General features: G+C 53.4%; 8 protein-coding genes and 1 non-coding gene across 9 annotated transcripts; 4 read left to right on the forward strand and 5 right to left on the reverse strand.

The window, feature by feature from the left end:
* Positions 1-71: 71 nt before the first annotated feature.
* BO80DRAFT_408124 (aldo/keto reductase) lies at positions 72-1,351 on the reverse strand. The gene is made up of 3 exons (XM_025717834.1): positions 1,034-1,351; positions 195-982; positions 72-142 (listed from the first exon to the last, which is right to left on the reverse strand). Exons 1-3 carry the CDS (start codon positions 1,176-1,178, stop codon positions 116-118), a joined length of 960 nt encoding a protein of 319 aa, XP_025574777.1. The 5' UTR covers positions 1,179-1,351; the 3' UTR covers positions 72-115.
* Positions 1,352-1,608: 257 nt separating this feature from the next.
* Positions 1,609-4,072, reverse strand: abaA (transcription factor AbaA; the record flags this gene model as incomplete). Its single annotated transcript, XM_025715806.1, has 3 exons — positions 1,609-3,356; positions 3,410-3,586; positions 3,634-4,072. 3 exons carry the CDS (start codon positions 4,070-4,072, stop codon positions 1,609-1,611), a joined length of 2,364 nt encoding a protein of 787 aa, XP_025574778.1.
* A 785-nt stretch (positions 4,073-4,857) lies between these two features.
* On the reverse strand, positions 4,858-7,896 carry mrd1 (RNA-binding ribosome biosynthesis protein MRD1). The gene is made up of 4 exons (XM_025724986.1): positions 7,640-7,896; positions 6,798-7,553; positions 6,309-6,581; positions 4,858-6,261 (listed from the first exon to the last, which is right to left on the reverse strand). Exons 1-4 carry the CDS (start codon positions 7,865-7,867, stop codon positions 5,044-5,046), a joined length of 2,475 nt encoding a protein of 824 aa, XP_025574779.1. The 5' UTR covers positions 7,868-7,896; the 3' UTR covers positions 4,858-5,043.
* Positions 7,897-8,035: 139 nt separating this feature from the next.
* On the forward strand, positions 8,036-8,994 carry BO80DRAFT_425617 (dynein light chain DYN2). The gene is made up of 7 exons (XM_025719561.1): positions 8,036-8,182; positions 8,233-8,255; positions 8,305-8,338; positions 8,389-8,423; positions 8,469-8,495; positions 8,544-8,613; positions 8,662-8,994. Exons 1-7 carry the CDS (start codon positions 8,152-8,154, stop codon positions 8,724-8,726), a joined length of 285 nt encoding a protein of 94 aa, XP_025574780.1. The 5' UTR covers positions 8,036-8,151; the 3' UTR covers positions 8,727-8,994.
* Positions 8,995-9,252: 258 nt separating this feature from the next.
* Positions 9,253-10,430, forward strand: BO80DRAFT_383126 (rhodopsin family protein). Its single transcript, XM_025716911.1, has 7 exons — positions 9,253-9,334; positions 9,466-9,519; positions 9,610-9,643; positions 9,717-9,741; positions 9,792-9,824; positions 9,910-9,950; positions 10,010-10,430. The coding sequence occupies exons 1-7, from the start codon at positions 9,304-9,306 to the stop codon at positions 10,206-10,208; spliced, it is 417 nt and encodes a 138-aa protein (XP_025574781.1). The 5' UTR covers positions 9,253-9,303; the 3' UTR covers positions 10,209-10,430.
* Positions 10,431-10,490: 60 nt separating this feature from the next.
* On the reverse strand, positions 10,491-12,791 carry BO80DRAFT_445525 (sodium:solute symporter family protein; the record flags this gene model as incomplete). Its single annotated transcript, XM_025721492.1, has 5 exons — positions 10,491-11,058; positions 11,112-11,765; positions 11,816-12,332; positions 12,387-12,559; positions 12,670-12,791. The coding sequence occupies 5 exons, from the start codon at positions 12,789-12,791 to the stop codon at positions 10,491-10,493; spliced, it is 2,034 nt and encodes a 677-aa protein (XP_025574782.1).
* A 1,342-nt stretch (positions 12,792-14,133) lies between these two features.
* Positions 14,134-15,036, forward strand: BO80DRAFT_342533 (HIT family protein; the record flags this gene model as incomplete). Its single annotated transcript, XM_025715211.1, has 1 exon — positions 14,134-15,036. A coding segment is annotated over one exon (903 nt), but the record flags the coding sequence as incomplete, so codon positions are not given.
* A 59-nt stretch (positions 15,037-15,095) lies between these two features.
* On the reverse strand, positions 15,096-16,283 carry BO80DRAFT_425619 (SEC61-beta family protein). Its single transcript, XM_025719562.1, has 3 exons — positions 16,106-16,283; positions 15,608-15,953; positions 15,096-15,548 (listed from the first exon to the last, which is right to left on the reverse strand). Exons 1-3 carry the CDS (start codon positions 16,106-16,108, stop codon positions 15,514-15,516), a joined length of 384 nt encoding a protein of 127 aa, XP_025574784.1. The 5' UTR covers positions 16,109-16,283; the 3' UTR covers positions 15,096-15,513.
* Positions 16,284-16,395: 112 nt separating this feature from the next.
* On the forward strand, positions 16,396-16,467 carry BO80DRAFT_t175. The gene has a single exon. It is a non-coding gene; the product is annotated as a tRNA-Glu (tRNA).
* Positions 16,468-16,497: the final 30 nt, after the last annotated feature.

Raw genomic sequence — 16,497 nt, forward strand, 5'->3', positions numbered from 1 at the left:
GTCTTGGCGGTATCTTATCGCCGCTTATCTACTATCTACATCATACATAGTGTGCTTAGTACTATGGTAGTATGGGTTGGAAGCATCATTCGTGAGATACATGGGGTAACATCGTCTAAAAGATAGGAGCGTAGAGGCCGTACTAGAATCAAGTCAGTACACACCCACAATAAGAGAAGCAGGGGGCAACTCACCCCCAGAGGATCATTAAACCGCAATCCCCGATCCAACGCACCAATAGCCTCCACCTCATCCTGCTCCAAATCCCACCCCGTGACATCCAGATTCTGTCTCAAGCGTTCCGGATTATTACTCTTCGGAATGACCGCAATGCCCCGCTGCGTCGCCCACCGCAACAACACCTGCGCCGGGGTGCGTCCATACTTCTCCGCCAACCCCTGGACAAGCCCATGCTCAAACAACGGCGGCGTATCCACCGCATTCTTGACATCCAACTCCAAGAAACTCAACGGCCCAAACGAACTATACGCCGTCACCGTCAAGCCCTCCTTCTGGGCATACTCCACCAGTCTCGTCTGCGTCAAGTACGGATGATGCTCGATCTGCAGCGTGGCGGGGCGGATGCGCGCATACCGGAGGAGATCCATCACCAGCTGCGCACTAAAGTTACTAATGCCAATACTGCGCGCCAGCTTCTGATCCACCAGCGACTCCATCGCCGTCCAGGTTTCCTGGATCGTGGCCGTGCCGAATTCCAACTTATTGGACTCGGACATCCAGCCCGGCGGGTAGCGGACGGCCGGGTCGACGTATTTCAGGGAGATGGGGAAGTGCACGATGTACAGATCGAAGTAGTCGATGCCCCAGTCAGCGAGCTGTTTGCGACAGATGGGCTCGACGCGGTCGCCGTCGTGGAAGCTGTTCCAGAGCTTGGAGACGATGAAGAGCTCCTCGCGCTTCACGATGCCCTCCTTAATAGCCCGGGCAACACCTTGGCCGGCTTCGACTTCGTTGCCGTAGTCTGGAAGGTTGGTTAGTTACGCTGTGGATGAAGAGGGTATGGACGAGGTACCGCAGGCGCCGTCGAACAGACGGTATCCCTCTTTGATGGCGTGGTAGATCTGGTCGGCGCAGGTGTCGTTGTTCACCTTCCACAGACCAAAGCCCACAAGGGGCATGTCGTAGCCGCTGTTTAGCTTTACGGTAGGGGAGGCCATTGTGATGGAGTTGAAGTCAGGTAACAGGGAGTCAGGTACAGGGGAGATCAGGATCAGGGGATGAAGGGAGAAGGGGGTTAAGAGGGGCACGACTACCCCTCGGCCATGTATCACGAACTTAAATCCATCGCGTATCCACTGGAGGCTAAATGAAGCGTGGCGGCTGTATGAGGAGTACGATGGAGAATGGCGCGATGGACGGAGGCGCTGCCCGCCCGGCTAAATGCAGCCCCCGGCTAAATGCTCGACCCTAACCAGGCCATGTCACTACGGAGGATTGCTTCTTACGGGAGTATATTCCATGTGGAGAAAAGGCAACGAGGTATCTTGACATTATTATACACTGCATAGAATCGAATCCAACCCAGCCAGAGAATTATTAAAAAGTACTTTTGCCATTATTATCATTACGTATCCGCCCATGCGGCCATTAAACAGCCTGCACCGTATTACTCGCCGCATAGGCCGAGTGTGCGTGCTCATGCGCTCCCCCATTCATCTCCGTCGGTATACTCCCCGGCCACTTATCCAGTTCCTCGGGCATGAACTCGTAGCTGTGGCTGGGGTTCGGCTCACGAGGCACCGCAACGTGGTGATCGGAGGTAGCATAAGAAATGTGGGGATAATGACTCCCGGGGATGTCGCCGGAGATGGCGGTGGTGGTGGGCATCCAGGACGCCTGGCTGTGGCTCATATCGTCCATCGACTGGGCGCTGGTCACCAACATGCCGTTCAACAAGGCGCTGTTGTCATGCACATTCACCCCAAGAGATTGGTTGTGAACATAGTGCCCATCATGCTCAAGGCTGTATGGGCTGTGGTTGGGATGGGCCAGAGGCACCTCAGGCATGCTGAGCATTGCCGTTCCCGCGCTAGAGCCGCCGAGACTCGTCGGCTGGCTGATGTCATGTGGTTGAAGGTTAGGGAAAGCATCCAGGCCCAAGGTCACAGCGATCTTATCGCTCAACCGGTCTTCCTGCTTGATCGGCCCAAGGAAGTCAAATGGCGCGTTGAACATTTGCGCGACGCTCTCCTGAGCCGCCGAATACAAAGGCCAGGAGCTCTGCGGGACATTGTTGTGCAGCAACTCGTGCGATTGCGGCTGATGGTAGACATTAGGTCCCGGCCGATTCAACAACATCGAGTCGGCCAAGGACAATGGGGGAGGAAGATCGATTCCGGTGGCGGTCTTGGGGCTGCTGTGAGGGATCCGCTCGGATGGGATCACGCGGCGCCACGTAGTCGTACCAACGACGTCGCGGGGCAGCGTCTGTCGAAATTTCCAGAGAAGGATTGCCACCCGCTTCTTTTCGCCCACGGGCTGTCCGGAATAAGGATGGGACATGCGCCGTGAACCGTAGGGGGCCATGGCCCGGATTTCCTGCACGACCGTCAGGTGACGGAGAAACTCTCTGGCTTGCTCGGGGGCATGGTGTCCAGCACTCTCAGCCAGCTTTTGATCTTGTGTGAGCTTGGTGAAGCGGTTGGCCCACCATTTGGACTCGAACAGAGGCTTCACTTTCGTGTGCGTCGTGGTGTGCACTGGCCGTGCCACTTCCTGGCGCCCTTGGTAGATTTCTTGGCCATTCTCGTACATGTACGTCTTGCAGGACCAGTTCTCCAGGTCATTAAGCATGGGAACCCCCGCGGCATTCGCTTGCGCAAAATCCAGTTCCAGGTGAATCCCAAGCTTCGAGCCAGCCGCGGGGAAGTCGTCCAGGAGTTTCAAGTTTGCTTCAATCAGAATAATGTCGCAATCCAGGGGCGAGTTGGGATTGGCCATCAGTGAATTAAGGTATGGGAAGGATGATTGCCAATTTCTCAGCTCGTTCAGGGAAATCGGGGCGACAGGGTGCCGCTGGTCATCTTGGAGGCGGCTGTAGATATGGCTCCCATCCTCGATACGGTCGGGCTTGTCGGGCTCGCTCACCCACATCCCAAAGACCAATGCTTGGATGGTGTTGATGTTGGTGTCATGCCAGCTAGGATTCAAGGCAAAAGGAGCCGGCGGCAGCTCGCCTGCATAGGCCTGCCTCATAGGGTCATGATAGGTGGGGTGGAGGTGATTGCCATAATGACTTGACAAGGGAGGATCCATGGGAGGCCCCCATCTTGGACCAGTGGGCGGATGTTGGTTGCTCGAGCGGACGGCCGCCTCTTCACGTACAAGTCGTTCCCCTAACGCTAGTCAGGCCTGGTATCCTTTGAAGTACGTGTTGGAAGGTACTTACAGTCGGGGTCCCCCTTGAGGAACGAGTCGAGAACTTGGAGGTGACTGGAGACTTGCTTTCTGGTTCTTCGCTTACCAGTCTTCTTGAAGATGAATTCAGCAATGAGCTCATTTCGACCATATGACTTTCCTCGCTCGGACCATTTCCGTCGGCCCATTGGCGGATTCGCCTCGAGAGCTATGCGGTGTTACTATGGGTTGCATCACACCAGGCAGGAGTCTCACCTTGTTGAAACGCGTCTTCAAGTTCGTCCGACCATACCGGTTCCCCATCTTTGCCAGTGTCCCGACGAGGCCGGGATCGGTACTCCAGATACTTGTTGGACCGGAGATAGCTTCTGGGCCTGCTACGAGGACCGATTAGGCTGGGCCCAAACGAATGCAAGCGGCGAAGCTTCTTGCTCTGAAGCCGGAGGTTCTGAGGGGGCTGAAGGGTGGTGGGAACAGTGGGCACTGGATGTGTTGGAGCTGGGGGTTGAGGATACTTGAACGCAAGCTGCTGCAACGGGTCGTCACGACCAACGGCGCCGCTGTCTGCTAGGTTGTCGGAGTAGGACTGGACGTTCCCAGAGGTATTCTGTAGGGCCCGGTCCGTATGGGCTCCTAGGCTCTCAAGAGTCGACTGGTGTTGAGGCACAATGCACCCCGTTTGCCAGTGAGCCATCGAGCGGACCACCGGAGAGGATAGGCTCTGAGAAAGAATGATGGAGAATGCCAAAGAGATGGATGAGGAGGAGTGCAAAATGCTTACGACTGCCTACCAAAGAACTCTCAGTAGTCACAACCCGGCAATCAAGAACGTAGATGCTTGGAGAGAATGTAAGAATTGGGAGAGAGAATGTGGGAGCGAGCAGCATGGTGTTTATAGGGAACCACTCTCGCCCTGGAGAGGGAGGCCTAGTGGCATAGCTGAATCACGCTCCGTGTTGATACACCACCCCTCTAGGGCAACGTCGACGGTTCAAGGCGGGGAAGGGAATCTCCTCCCAGGCTTCACGCGTCCAGGTCGAGCTATGAACGAAGGGAAGATCGTGTCCGAGCAAATCAGGAGGGAAGGAACCGCACGATGGGAACGAGCGGAAGATTAATGCAAGGGGCCCTCAGGGAGCACGAACCAGTGAGCTGCTCCTCGGAAATTTTTGTGCACGAGATGAGCATGGACAGCGACGTCGAGGGCCAGGTACAGGCAATCCGACCGTCAAGGCCGTGGCAAAGACCAGGCGTTGGAATGAGCCGCAGCCAACGACGTCGTCCATCGCCCTAGGAGTGGAATGTCAAGCTGGTTACGTAGATCATGCCGGAATGTTGCTGGGGATGATCCAAGGTCTAGTTATGCTTCACGCTGATAATCCAGGGTGCAAGCAACGAGGTGTATAAGGAGTTAAGGGAACAACAGCCTTGAATGGGCGAGGATAAGAAAACCCGCGATGGGATGACAGGATAGACTCGAGAAGGAGTTGCACTGCACGAGCGGACGGGTAACTCTGCAGGACGCGCGCGTATGTACGTGTTGACAGCCGCAGGAACGTGTTGCCTGCGTCCGCAACTCCATGTTCAGCGTCCGGGATGCAAGGGATATTAATATCAAAACCACACCATTGCCATTGTCTGTCCCTACCAACAGGGAGAAGGACCTCAGTCCTCTTCGCCGTCCTGGGCCCCTACAGTGAACTTTTTGCGCCCAGGCCCCGTAAGTTTCTGTAGCTTGACCCTGTCCACCTGCTCCCCTACCTTCTTCTCGATCTGTCGGATCTCTTCCTCCGCATCGATCGCCTCCTCGTTGGCAAACTCCAGGACCAGTTTCCGGCCCAGCAAATGCGTGTTTTTGAGCGCGTCCATGGCATTCTCCGCTTCACGAGCGCTTACAAAGTCCGCAAAACCGAAACCACGAGCCGTCCGGTCAAACTTCTGAGGCACCCGCACAGACCGCAGCTGTCCGTAGGCTCCAAAGAGTGACCGAACATCCTTCTTGGTGGCTTGGAACGGCAAGTTCTTAATGATAATCTTGGTCCTTCTGGCGGCCACCTTCTTCGCGGTATCTTCGCGCCTCCGCTCCTCAGCGGCATCCATTCCACGATGAGACACCCTGACTACCAGTTCATGTTGATCCAGCTTGTAGCCATTCATGGCAGCAAGCGCAGCCTGGGCCTGGGCCTTCGTCCTGAACTCGGCAAAGCCAAAACCCATGCTCAGGGTCTGTCCGGGCCGCTTAGGATCCGGCTTGGTCTTAACCTTGCCAGTCACAAAGCCATCCAGTGGCCGGAAGAGGTCCACGAAGCTTTGGTTGGTGGTAGCAAAGTTGAGGTTCTTTACGAAAAGGGTGGTAGTGGGTGTCAGCTGATCAACCTCATCTGCCGCGAAAGTGTCAGCAGTCGAGAAGCCTTGAGAGACAGCCTTAGTCTCTATGGGTGCTTGCTGCGGCACAGCCGCGGCATCAAACAGGTCCTTGGGGGCCTTCTCCAGGAAGAGGATGGAGTCTCCTAACTTCCGGTAGGCAAGACCCTTGAAAGCCTTTTGGGCCTCGTCAGGTCTGCCAAATTCGACAATGGCTATCGTCCCACTAGGAGGCATGAGTAACCTCGTAATCTGCCCGAATGGTTCGAATAATTTTCTGATCTCATCAGTCTTGACGCCGTACGAAAAGTTCTTTACTAGGATAGCCGTGTTTCCACGCTCCCGCTGCTTGAAGGCTTCGATATTGACCCCGTTAGCTGAGAAGTAAGCTTTCGTTTCTTGGATTACGTGGGTTTCGGCGTGGGCCTGCTTCACAGCAGCGTCCGATGAAGTAGGGTCCAAGAGATCTGCTTTTGAGACACCCAGTCGTTCCGCTACTGAAGACATGACAGCATCCGCCTGAATTCGTTAGCATATGAAGCTGGCACATCCATTGCACTACTCACATTCATGTAAAGGGAGTTCCAACTGAACGTGGAAGATGTAGCATCCATCTTCCGCTTGATTTGCTTTTGCTTCTTCAGAGGCAATTTCGACAAATCAGCATCATCGATCTTGTAGGTCTTCTTCGCAGCCGCCGGCAGAATGTGCATCAAGCGACCTTGGAAGTGTTTCCCATCGAGATTCTTGTAGGCCTCTACGGCCGCATCAGCGTCAAGGTACTGAATGTAGGCAAATCCCTTGCTGGTATTAAACCTGGTATCGAAAGCCACGTGAATCTAGTTTCATTAGCATCATCCAGAAAACTAACGAGTCAAAAGCAATCAAAGTAAGGTGTAGCTCATCAGATAACAAGAGGCATCTACTAAAATACTCTTTCCTGTTCACATCATGTGCTTTGCATCAGATGTCCCTATCAGGATGATCATCATTGAGCGGGGAGGTGGGTGTACAAGGCAAAAATAACGATTCTGACAGATCATGGATGTACTAACCTCTTCAATTCTCCCAAAAGGAGCAAACAGCGGTTGAAGATCTGACTCGGAGATATCGTAAGCAAGGTTTCTCACGAACAGACGTGCAGAAAGACGAATATTCTCAATATTCGTGTCGACCTCCGGTTCCTTCACTGTGTTCACAGCCTCAGTTGCGGCGGGTGCGACGATCTGAGCCTCCCTAGAGTCAGCATCTGCATCTTCTACTTCTTCCGCGGCAACAGATTCCTTCTGATGCGCAGTGCTAAATTCCGCCTGCTCATCCTCGTCGAGCAGACCAAGGAGACGACTCGTCTTGGAGCGGAGCCAGTCCGCATCCGTGACAGGTTGCTCCTCGGCCTCTGCGACAGTCTCATCCTGCTCCGCCGGAGACTCGGTGTTGCCCTCCTCAGTGTGGTCCACCACCATTGGTTCAGACGACACATGGTCTTGACGGTCAGTGTGTGTCTCCCTGGACTGATCATAGTCATCACCAAGCTTCGCCTTCTTCCTTTGTGCATAAGTAAGCTCCTGCGGTTCTTCCTCTTCAGCCGGCTTATCTGCAGGTGAGTCTTGCTCGAGCGGCTTGGGCATATCATCATCGTTCGCCCATGTCTTCTTCTTGGATGAATGCTGCATTACAGAGAGATATTCTTGCAATCGAGCGTCTTGCGGGGCATCTTGGCCATCCCGCTTACGCTTGAGGGAAGCTTCGGTGACATCGTCTGCAAAGGGCCTATCATGTTTGCCCGCTTTGCGAGTGGGTTCGGCATCAATCTACATTATTACTGGTCAGTTCCAAGACCATCGTCAGCGGGGAAAACAAAAGAAACGAAGAAGCAGTGAAGACATGGAGCACATACCGGCTTAGCAATGTCTACTGAGATCTTGGACATCTTCATGTAGGTCTTATTGAAATAAGAAACCGCCTGCTGCGCGGCCTCATGGCTCTTGAAGCCCACGAAGCCGATCCTGCGCTTGGGCAATACATGAGCGTCTGTGACTTGGAAGCGAGTAGCAAAATGCTTCCTCAATTGATCATCAGAAAGGGTTGGCGGAAGGCCAGAGACAAATACTCTGGTGCTCTCCATGATTGTGACAGTGGGTGCCACGAAAAGTGTCTGGAAGAAAAAAACCGAAAATTTTTGGTGGAATGTTTTTTTTGCTTCCTTATAGTGCCGAGGGCGGTGTGGGGGGCGGCCTGGCCCGTGCCCGATTTGCGCGGCGCTCATTGCGCGCAGCCAGCAATGTTGGTTCCCAATACTTCCATTGGGCTTCCTTGGAACTTTGTACAGAATAATTTGTTTAGGCTTGGTCCTTGTCTGAAATCCTAACCCTTATCAACACCACCTATATCCCAATAATCACCAGCAAAATGGCTAGCGAAAAGAAGGACAAGCTTGAGCGTAAGTCCTTCAGCAGCATTCTCGAGACAACAGCTAACATGAGCCTTTAGCGCAGATCAAGTCGGTCGATATGGTAAGAAGAATTGCTGGCGATAGCTGGAGCTGTGCTTACAGGATAATAGACCGAGGACATGCAGCAGGAGGCTGTGGAAGTCGGTATGGTCACCTCCGCGGGTAATCTGAAAGGGGGCTAATCCGATGGCTAGCAATTGAGGCGATGGACAAGTACCACATTGAGAAGGTTGGTTCGGTGACATCTGCCAGCGAACCTGGCTAACCGTCGCAGGATATCGCCCAATACATAAAGCGAGAGGTCAGTTTGCGCACGCCATCAGCCCGGCTCAACGCTCACATCCTATAGTTCGACTCGCGCAAGGGTGCGACATGGCACTGCGTGGTTGGCAGGAACTTCGGAAGCTTCGTCACGCATGGTGAGTGTCACCGACAGGACGTCAGGGGTAGTGGTTAACATCCTACAGAGACGAAACACTTCATCTACTTCTACCTCGGACACTGCGCCATCCTCCTTTTCAAGACCCAATAAAGATGCGGCCGCAATCCAGTCTATTCGCGGAAGCGATGTTATACCTCTTTCGGATAATTCATGCAGGGAGATATGCTATGAGGGCTCCCATACAAAAGCTGAAGGAGACTCAGTCATGGTCCAGAACGGAATGCTGTGGGGTTGCCTGGAGGGCCAACACGGCGGTGATTCTCGGATTTATCTGCTACCTGATCAAATTTCCAGGTTAATCTTTCTAAAATGGCTATTGAATACATTCTTGTCGTAGCAGACCTGCTGCCAGACCAAACTTTTACTGCTGTAGACACGTATTCACCCACCATGCAAACTATATATAAATGCCACCACCCCCTCCCCCTCCAGGGAGCGGAACGCCCAGACGCCAAGCCACAGCGCCACACGTCAGCCTCCAACCACAATATATGGCTGCCTTCCCCTTCCACGATAAACTTTAGGTAGTATTGACCGTCTGCCACGAGAACACGTCCGATTCATGAGCGACAAAGAATTCATATCCTAGACCCTCCCCCTGAAGCGATCCCTCACCCACCCCCGAACATCAAGCACCACCACCACCACCACCACCACCACCGCAATCATGGCCATCTGCATCACCTTCGGAACACACGGTATGTTACGTGCCCATCATCCATTATCTACTCCACTTGGCACCACCAACGTCATGACCACACTTTCCCCAGCAACCATCCCCAACATGGCCCTGCGAAACCAAACTAACTCCCAAATCTAATCCTCCCAGAATTCACCTCCATGCTAGAAGGTTACGAAAACGTCCGTGCCTTCTGCTATAACTGTGTGTTCTGGACCCTGATCTGCTTACTTTACTACCTTACCTAAATTTAGCTCTGTTCCTGACCCAGCCATTGACTGTTTGCCTGTTTAGGTCAACATTGGAATGGTCATTGTTTGACGAGATGGTGAGTTTACTGCCCCATACTATATCATGGGGAGATATAGGGAATGTTGATGTGTGCTAATGTATTTACGCAGGCCGTGGTTTACTGTTTGCTTTATTGTATGTTGTGTCGGCGCTAGGCGGCTATGGAACTTACTGACTGGACATAGCCTGTTATTCCTCTCGCGACGCATAAGTATAAGGTATACTAACACCGCCTCTTCTTCTTCTTCTTCTTCTTCTTCTCCTTCTCCTCGGTGTGTTGAATTCGATCTGATGTGTGAATAGGAAGTAACCTGCTACACGTGTCGCTTTACGCAGGATCTTCGGTATGTTCACCACCAGCACCGTCACCAGCACCAGGCAAAAAGCTAATGTATGTTCGCAGCGATCGCCCTGACATCACGCCCGACACACGACCTCCTCCAGGGGTGATACCGGGCCAATTACCCCAGGCTTACTACGGGGGCGGAGCACCGTTTTATCCTCCTCAGGGTTCGGGCCCGCCTCCGCAGGCGTCGGGGGCTGTGGCGCCGACGCAACAGCCACCGGCGCAGCAGGAGGGGCAGCATCAGGTGTATAAGTAATTGACTTTTTTTTTCGTGGGTGGAGTTGGTGCTGTGTTGTGCTTTGCGGGCTGGTTTGGTCGGTGTATTTATACCTTTTGCTCTATGCTTTTTTCGTTCATGTATGCGTGAGCTGCTGTTTTGCTTCTGATTTGCTGAATGCAGTGCATATTATTATGGTATATTTGGTAGTGGCAAACACTGTACAGGTAAACGAATGGGGTATATCAAAACAAGCCAACCATAATCCAAACCAACGTAACGGACATCTCATCACAAGTCTCGATCCAAAAGCAGGGCCACTCATTTAGTCATCATCTCCTTCTCGACAACTGGAGTCTGAACCCCCGAGACATTCTCACTAGTCATCTCCCCCATAATCGCCTTTCCTCGTCCCTTGCCCATCAAATCCATAGCCATCATCCTGACCGTCCTGACGATGCTAGCCCGTCCCTCATACAGCGGAAAGATCACCACACCAAAGGTCGTGCCAAAGAGCCAGATAAGACCGACGACAACCCACCCGGTGAAGAACTTCTTGCTGAAGACGTACGAGGTACCGTACATCGGGATGGGCCAGAGGATAAGGAAGCAAAAGACCATGGCAATGGTCAGGGTGCGTGAATACAGGGCCGCGCGGTTGAGTTTGCGCATTTCCTCTTCCTCTTGGGCGGCGGTCTGGGTGTTGATTTCGCCGGGGATGAGTTCGAGGTCGACGTGGGCGGCGGCGGCAACGTCGGTGTCGTCGACTCGGCGGATGGCTCGCATGGATTCGTAGTCGTAGTTTTGGGAGCCGAAGATGAGGGTTAGGATGGGGGAGAAGATGACGGGGCTTAGAAGAGCGGCGACGTTGCCGGCGAGCATGGGATAGCTGGTGTGATGTTAGTGGGGAGGGATGGGAATGGGAGTTGGGGTGAAACTGACTTCGCGCCGGTGGTTGTTACGGTCAAGATACCGTATTCCTTTTTGGCTGTGACAAGCCAGGCGATGAGAGACACGGCAAGCCCGAGGGGTGGCGAGGCTGCAGCTGCGATCCAGTTTTGGTGCTTCCAGATGAGAGACATTGCGCCTGGGAAGACGGCAGAGGAAATGATGACGCCCATTAGCAGGTAGAGATAGCCCATACCGATGCCGGCGTAGTAAAGGCCTGTCGCAAACGAAGCCATGACAACTGCCCAGAAGACGCAAGACATGTGCGAGACCCAAACGAGAGTCTTTCCCTTGGCAGATGGGTTGACGTAGGCCTGGTAGATATCGTAGGTGAAGATCGACGAAACGGCAATCAACTGAGCGGAGAAGGCAGAGGTGACAGCCATGAAGATCATGATCGTCGTGCATACCGCGCCACTGTAACCGAGAAGCTTCACTGCAGCAAATGGCAAGACAAGACCAGCTGTGACATCGTCCGAGCTCAAGCGCTGAGCACCCTCCAGGGAGAGAGCAGTCAAACCCATGGTGCTAGCACACAGCCATGGAATCGTAAACCAGCAAAGGCCACCAATAACGTATCCGGGGAAAGCATGCACGGGGCTCGCGGCAATAGCCTTGTTGTAGTATCCGTTGTCGAGGAACACGGTGCTGTTGAAACGGTTAGCAGGGTATCGATGGGGAGATAGAAATTTACGAACCCAAAGTTTCCAACCAGGTTGATCACCCAGAAGATGCCACCCTCCTTCGATCTCATAGTAAGGTAGCTTCCCTCGGCATTCCCCTCAATCGGGTGGAGTGTCGATGCTGCCACCAGTGCATCATAAACGGCACCGGGAGATCCAAGCTTGTCGCTAGTCGCGTAGGCAGAGAAGGAGAAGATGAAGATGACCACAATGATGACAACTGTGTGCATGTAGTCGGTAAGGAATGTAGCCTTGATACCACCAAACAGGGTATAGAGCACGACACCAATCGGCAGGAGGAAACAGGCTGCAACTGTATTCACTCCCGTGAGAGACGTCAGGACGGCAGAACCACCAGTAAGCAACATGGCAGTGACAAGGGTGTTGGTCATCAGGCAGAAGACAATGAATACGACATGCACGACGGTTCCATATCGAGCACGAAGGGCTTCGAGGAAGGTGTGCGCATTTGGAGCCCTCCGCTTGAGCTCAATGGCCAATGTAGCGAACAAGATAATCTGAACCGTAGCACCTATTCATCGGGTCAGAATTCATCTTAACTCATTTGTAACTGAAGCATGAGTACCTGAAGCGTAGAAGAAAGGACCCGAGACGCCATATTCATAGGCCACTGTGGTCGACTGAAGAAGAGTAGCAGCCCATGTCCAACTACTGACGACTGCCGCAGCAACCAGACCCGACTTGACGGATCTTCCTGCAGTTGAGAACATCTCCGACGTCTGCACTTCATGCTGGTATCTATGCAATCGCCGTTAGCTTCTTCACATCACGGAAATTGATCCTGTTGGGGAGAAGCAGTGGGTCAAAGCCATGTCCGAAAGATAGCCATGTCCGAAAGATATGCATACCGCTTCAGGGCCCAGGTGATGAAGATCATCAGCAGGGCAAAAGCAAACCCCAGACCAATGATGATGCCATAGCCGAACCCTTGGGAGAGGGGTGCTGTGAATGTGACCGTGTCCGAGGACATGTTTGCAACGGGACAAACAAGCTTAGTCGTGGCTGTATGAGAACTGAGGGAGACAACAAACGAAGCCTGGGGCACAGGCAGGAACATATAGGGCGCCGGACCCTTGCAAGATGTCCGACCTCGCAGACACCCTGTTGATCGGCGGAATTGCCATGTTGAAAGGATGATGACAGATCCAATATCATTGGATCCAGGCAGTAAAGCCTGGGGGAAAATTTGGCTGATAAGAGCTACACCATGGCGGCCGTTTCGTAATGTGCTTTCATCAGACGAGGTGTAACATCAATTGTAAGCGAGGCCAGTATTCAGTCCAGTCAGCTCCATCATCGGGTTGTGCCGTAAACCATTGCATATCCACTTCGTTGCAACTGGTAAGCAAGGTGGGTTATCAGGCCCGGGCGTGTTATTGGCGAGCCGGAAACCGTTCTTATCAGCGGAGGTCAGCGCAACGACGCCCATTGGCCCGAGTGGCAGCGGACGAAGATAAGAAATCCAACATCTCAGATAAGGATGCCGACCACGCGATGGATTGGTGGGTTCCGGCGTGCTTCTTCGGTGCCAAGAGCCCCGTTTCGCATGGAGGGAACTTTTCATGATAGCGCTCTATCAGTTTCCTTACTCGATCTTGCCACTAATGCCTTGGGTATCTTCCCCACCGTAAGCCACGCCTTGGAAGCTGGGGAATATTCCATCTCCTTTTTGATTGGCCGATGTCAAGGGAATGAAGTATGAACCAAGATCTTGCTCTGCATCAGATCTCGGATGAGTGTGGGCAGGCAAATCCTTGCTTGTACCTACTAGCCTTGTTGTCCATGGACGTTGGTTGATTGCTTCAAGATTATCCAGCACCCTTGACGTACGCATGTGGTACACAGATGCCTCTGGTGATAACCTGGTCCCGATGTCAATGCCCTCCGTCCTGGATAAGACAAATTATTCTAGGTACAACTGGCTCAAGACTGCGGCACCTATATACTAACAATTTAGGAGGTGCATGTACCTCGCCAGAGACACCCAAAGCTAATACTGTAGGGCTTCCCAGATACGCTCATCAACCTATCTACACTGAATGGCGCTGCATTCACTTCCACACCACAAAGTTTCAATACTAAAATCTGCCTACTATATATCTAGGTTTATGGCAATGATGGTCTAGCGTCTAGCTGCATACTAGTTAACTACTCTCACTACTGCTGACTCTGACTCACGCCATCGAACTAGCTGTATACTACATCAGCACTAACCGAGCACCGAATCTATACAGCTATATATACATCCCACCACAACTAGAGCAACACCACATCCCAAATCTCCTACCACCACCACCACCATCACCACAAAAATGAGCACCACAATCTACCACGACGACCACCTCACCCTCACCCTCTCCACCCACCCAACAACCCGCGGCCACACGCTCGCACACCTCACCAACCCAGCCAAACTCCCCCTCTTCACCCTCCCCAAACCCACCTTCATCCAAACCCTCACCAAGCTCCGAACCCTCTCCACCACCCTCACCAAATACCACCACGTCCACCGCACCGCCCTAATCACCACCGGCGGAACCACCATCTCCCTCCTCCCCCTCCACGGCCTCACCCCAACCTGGACCCCAATAACCAACCCCTCGACCACCTTCCACGCCCACCCCCCAAACCACATAACATCCAAGAACGCCCCCCGCATGCCCGACCCCCTCCTCACCTCAACCCTCCACACCATCCTCCCATCCTCAAACCTCCCCCCCGACCCCACAAACCACAACTATACCTTCCACGGCCCCGCAACCGACACCAACCTCTTCGCGCGGATCATCCGAGGCGAGCTCCCGCAATGGCGCGTCTGGGAAGACGAACACCACGTTGCCTTTCTCACTCCGTTTCCTAATACACCTGGGTTTACGGTGCTAGTGCCGCGAGTTCATCTGGGGAGTGATATTTTGGGGTTGGAGAGGGCGGCGTTTGAGCGGTTGATGGGGGCGGCGTATACGGTGGGGAGGGTGTTGATGGAGGCCTTGGGGTTGAGGACGTGTGGGATGGTGTTTGAGGGGTTTGAGATTGATTATGCTCATGTTAAGCTGATTCCGGTCGCTGGGGATGGGGATGGGGATGCGGATGCGGAGGGAGGGGAGAGGGAGGTGTTTCGTGAGACGTATCCGGGGTATGTGAGTTCTTTGCCGGGGCCGGAGGTTGAGGATTACGGGGAATTGGTGCGCATGGCTGGGGAGATTCGGAGGTTGATTGAGGAGGAAGAGGTAGTGTAGTGTAGTGTAGACCTTGTTATATAAAACTCCCAGCTAAACTGGGCTACTGTGTCCATCAAGACTCATATTCCATTCACAAGCATATATTACACAAACGCATTTCTCACGGACGAAGCTCTCCATTAACGTTGATGGCCCATGTGCACGGCATAATCAAGCGACGATCCTTCCAACCTATTCTGCAGATAGATCTGGACCAGATTCAAGCACACCAATCGACATGTGCTTTAGCTATATCCCCCCACCGGCACACAGAAGAAAGAGGAGCAAGGGACACCAGGGGTATATGTATCGAAGGGCAAAAGATGGGATGATTGATTCGCAGGCTCGCCTAACCCCAAGCCGGAATCTCGCGCGACCCCATTATTCGACACGAGCCAGATAGATCATATCATATCATGTATGTAGGACGAGGAGACGGCGACTTGGCGAGTACAGAAGTCGCGTTTCAGCGACTTACGAGGAGAACTTGCGGGTGATCTTGGCAATGACTGCAGAGGTATGTTAGAGGTCACCGAAATCCATCTCCAGACAAGGCAAGTGCACATACCGTGAAGTCCAACAACGGAGAAGATGAAGCCCAGACTGAGAACCAGGACAACAACGGGGTCGACCCTCAAGCCGGGGCTCTCGTCAGTGTAGAGCTTGAGCATCGTGCCGGAGGAACCACCGGCACCGGCGGCGCGGGTCGAGCTGGGTCTGGCATTGCGGATGGACTCCTTGTGGTCAGCGGCCGCGCGGCGACGCAAAGCAGCCCGGGGACCACCAGGAGGAGTGGGAGAGGAGGGACGGTTGACGGAAGAGACGGCAGAGGCGCCGGTACCAGCGCCAGCAGACTTGGAGTCGGGGCCGGACTCAGCACCGGAGGTCAGGGGGGAAGCAGCACGAGGAGAAGCCTGGAGAGGGATCGAGGTCAGATGAGATGTTCCAGTAGGTCAATTGAGTGATAAAGAAAGCAATTGATTGCTGTGATGATCGGTTTTGCTTGTGGGGGATGGAGTCGCCGTCGAGATGACCAGTGAGACGATCGGCAGGATAAGGGACTCACCATTTTGAGATTCGAAGAACAGAATCAAAGAACGTTTAGCAATATTAAAGGTAGTGAGAACAAGAAGCAAGGAAATCAAGTGGCCGATGGACAGGGAAAGAAGTCGGCTGAGAAGTGGAAGAGTGGGAGACGCTGGCAGGAGGTCCGAGAGTGAGGGTCGCGAGATGCTACAAAGAGGCCACGCTCACGATTTCCAGCTGGCGCAAGGTACCGTCATGTACGGTAATGCCAAGGAGCTATCCCTAATGGTTTGTTGTATACTGCAACTGGGCTCCATTTTTCATAACAAGTCCGATGTGGTGTAACGGCTAACATCGCCGTCTTTCACACGGCAGCTCGGGGTTCGATTCCCCGCATCGGAGTTCTCTTTTTGATTTTTTTTCTTCCCATCT

This window comes from Aspergillus ibericus (assembly GCF_003184845.1).
Source record: "Aspergillus ibericus CBS 121593 unplaced genomic scaffold BO80scaffold_22, whole genome shotgun sequence".
Classification (NCBI taxonomy): Eukaryota; Fungi; Ascomycota; class Eurotiomycetes; order Eurotiales; family Aspergillaceae; genus Aspergillus; species Aspergillus ibericus.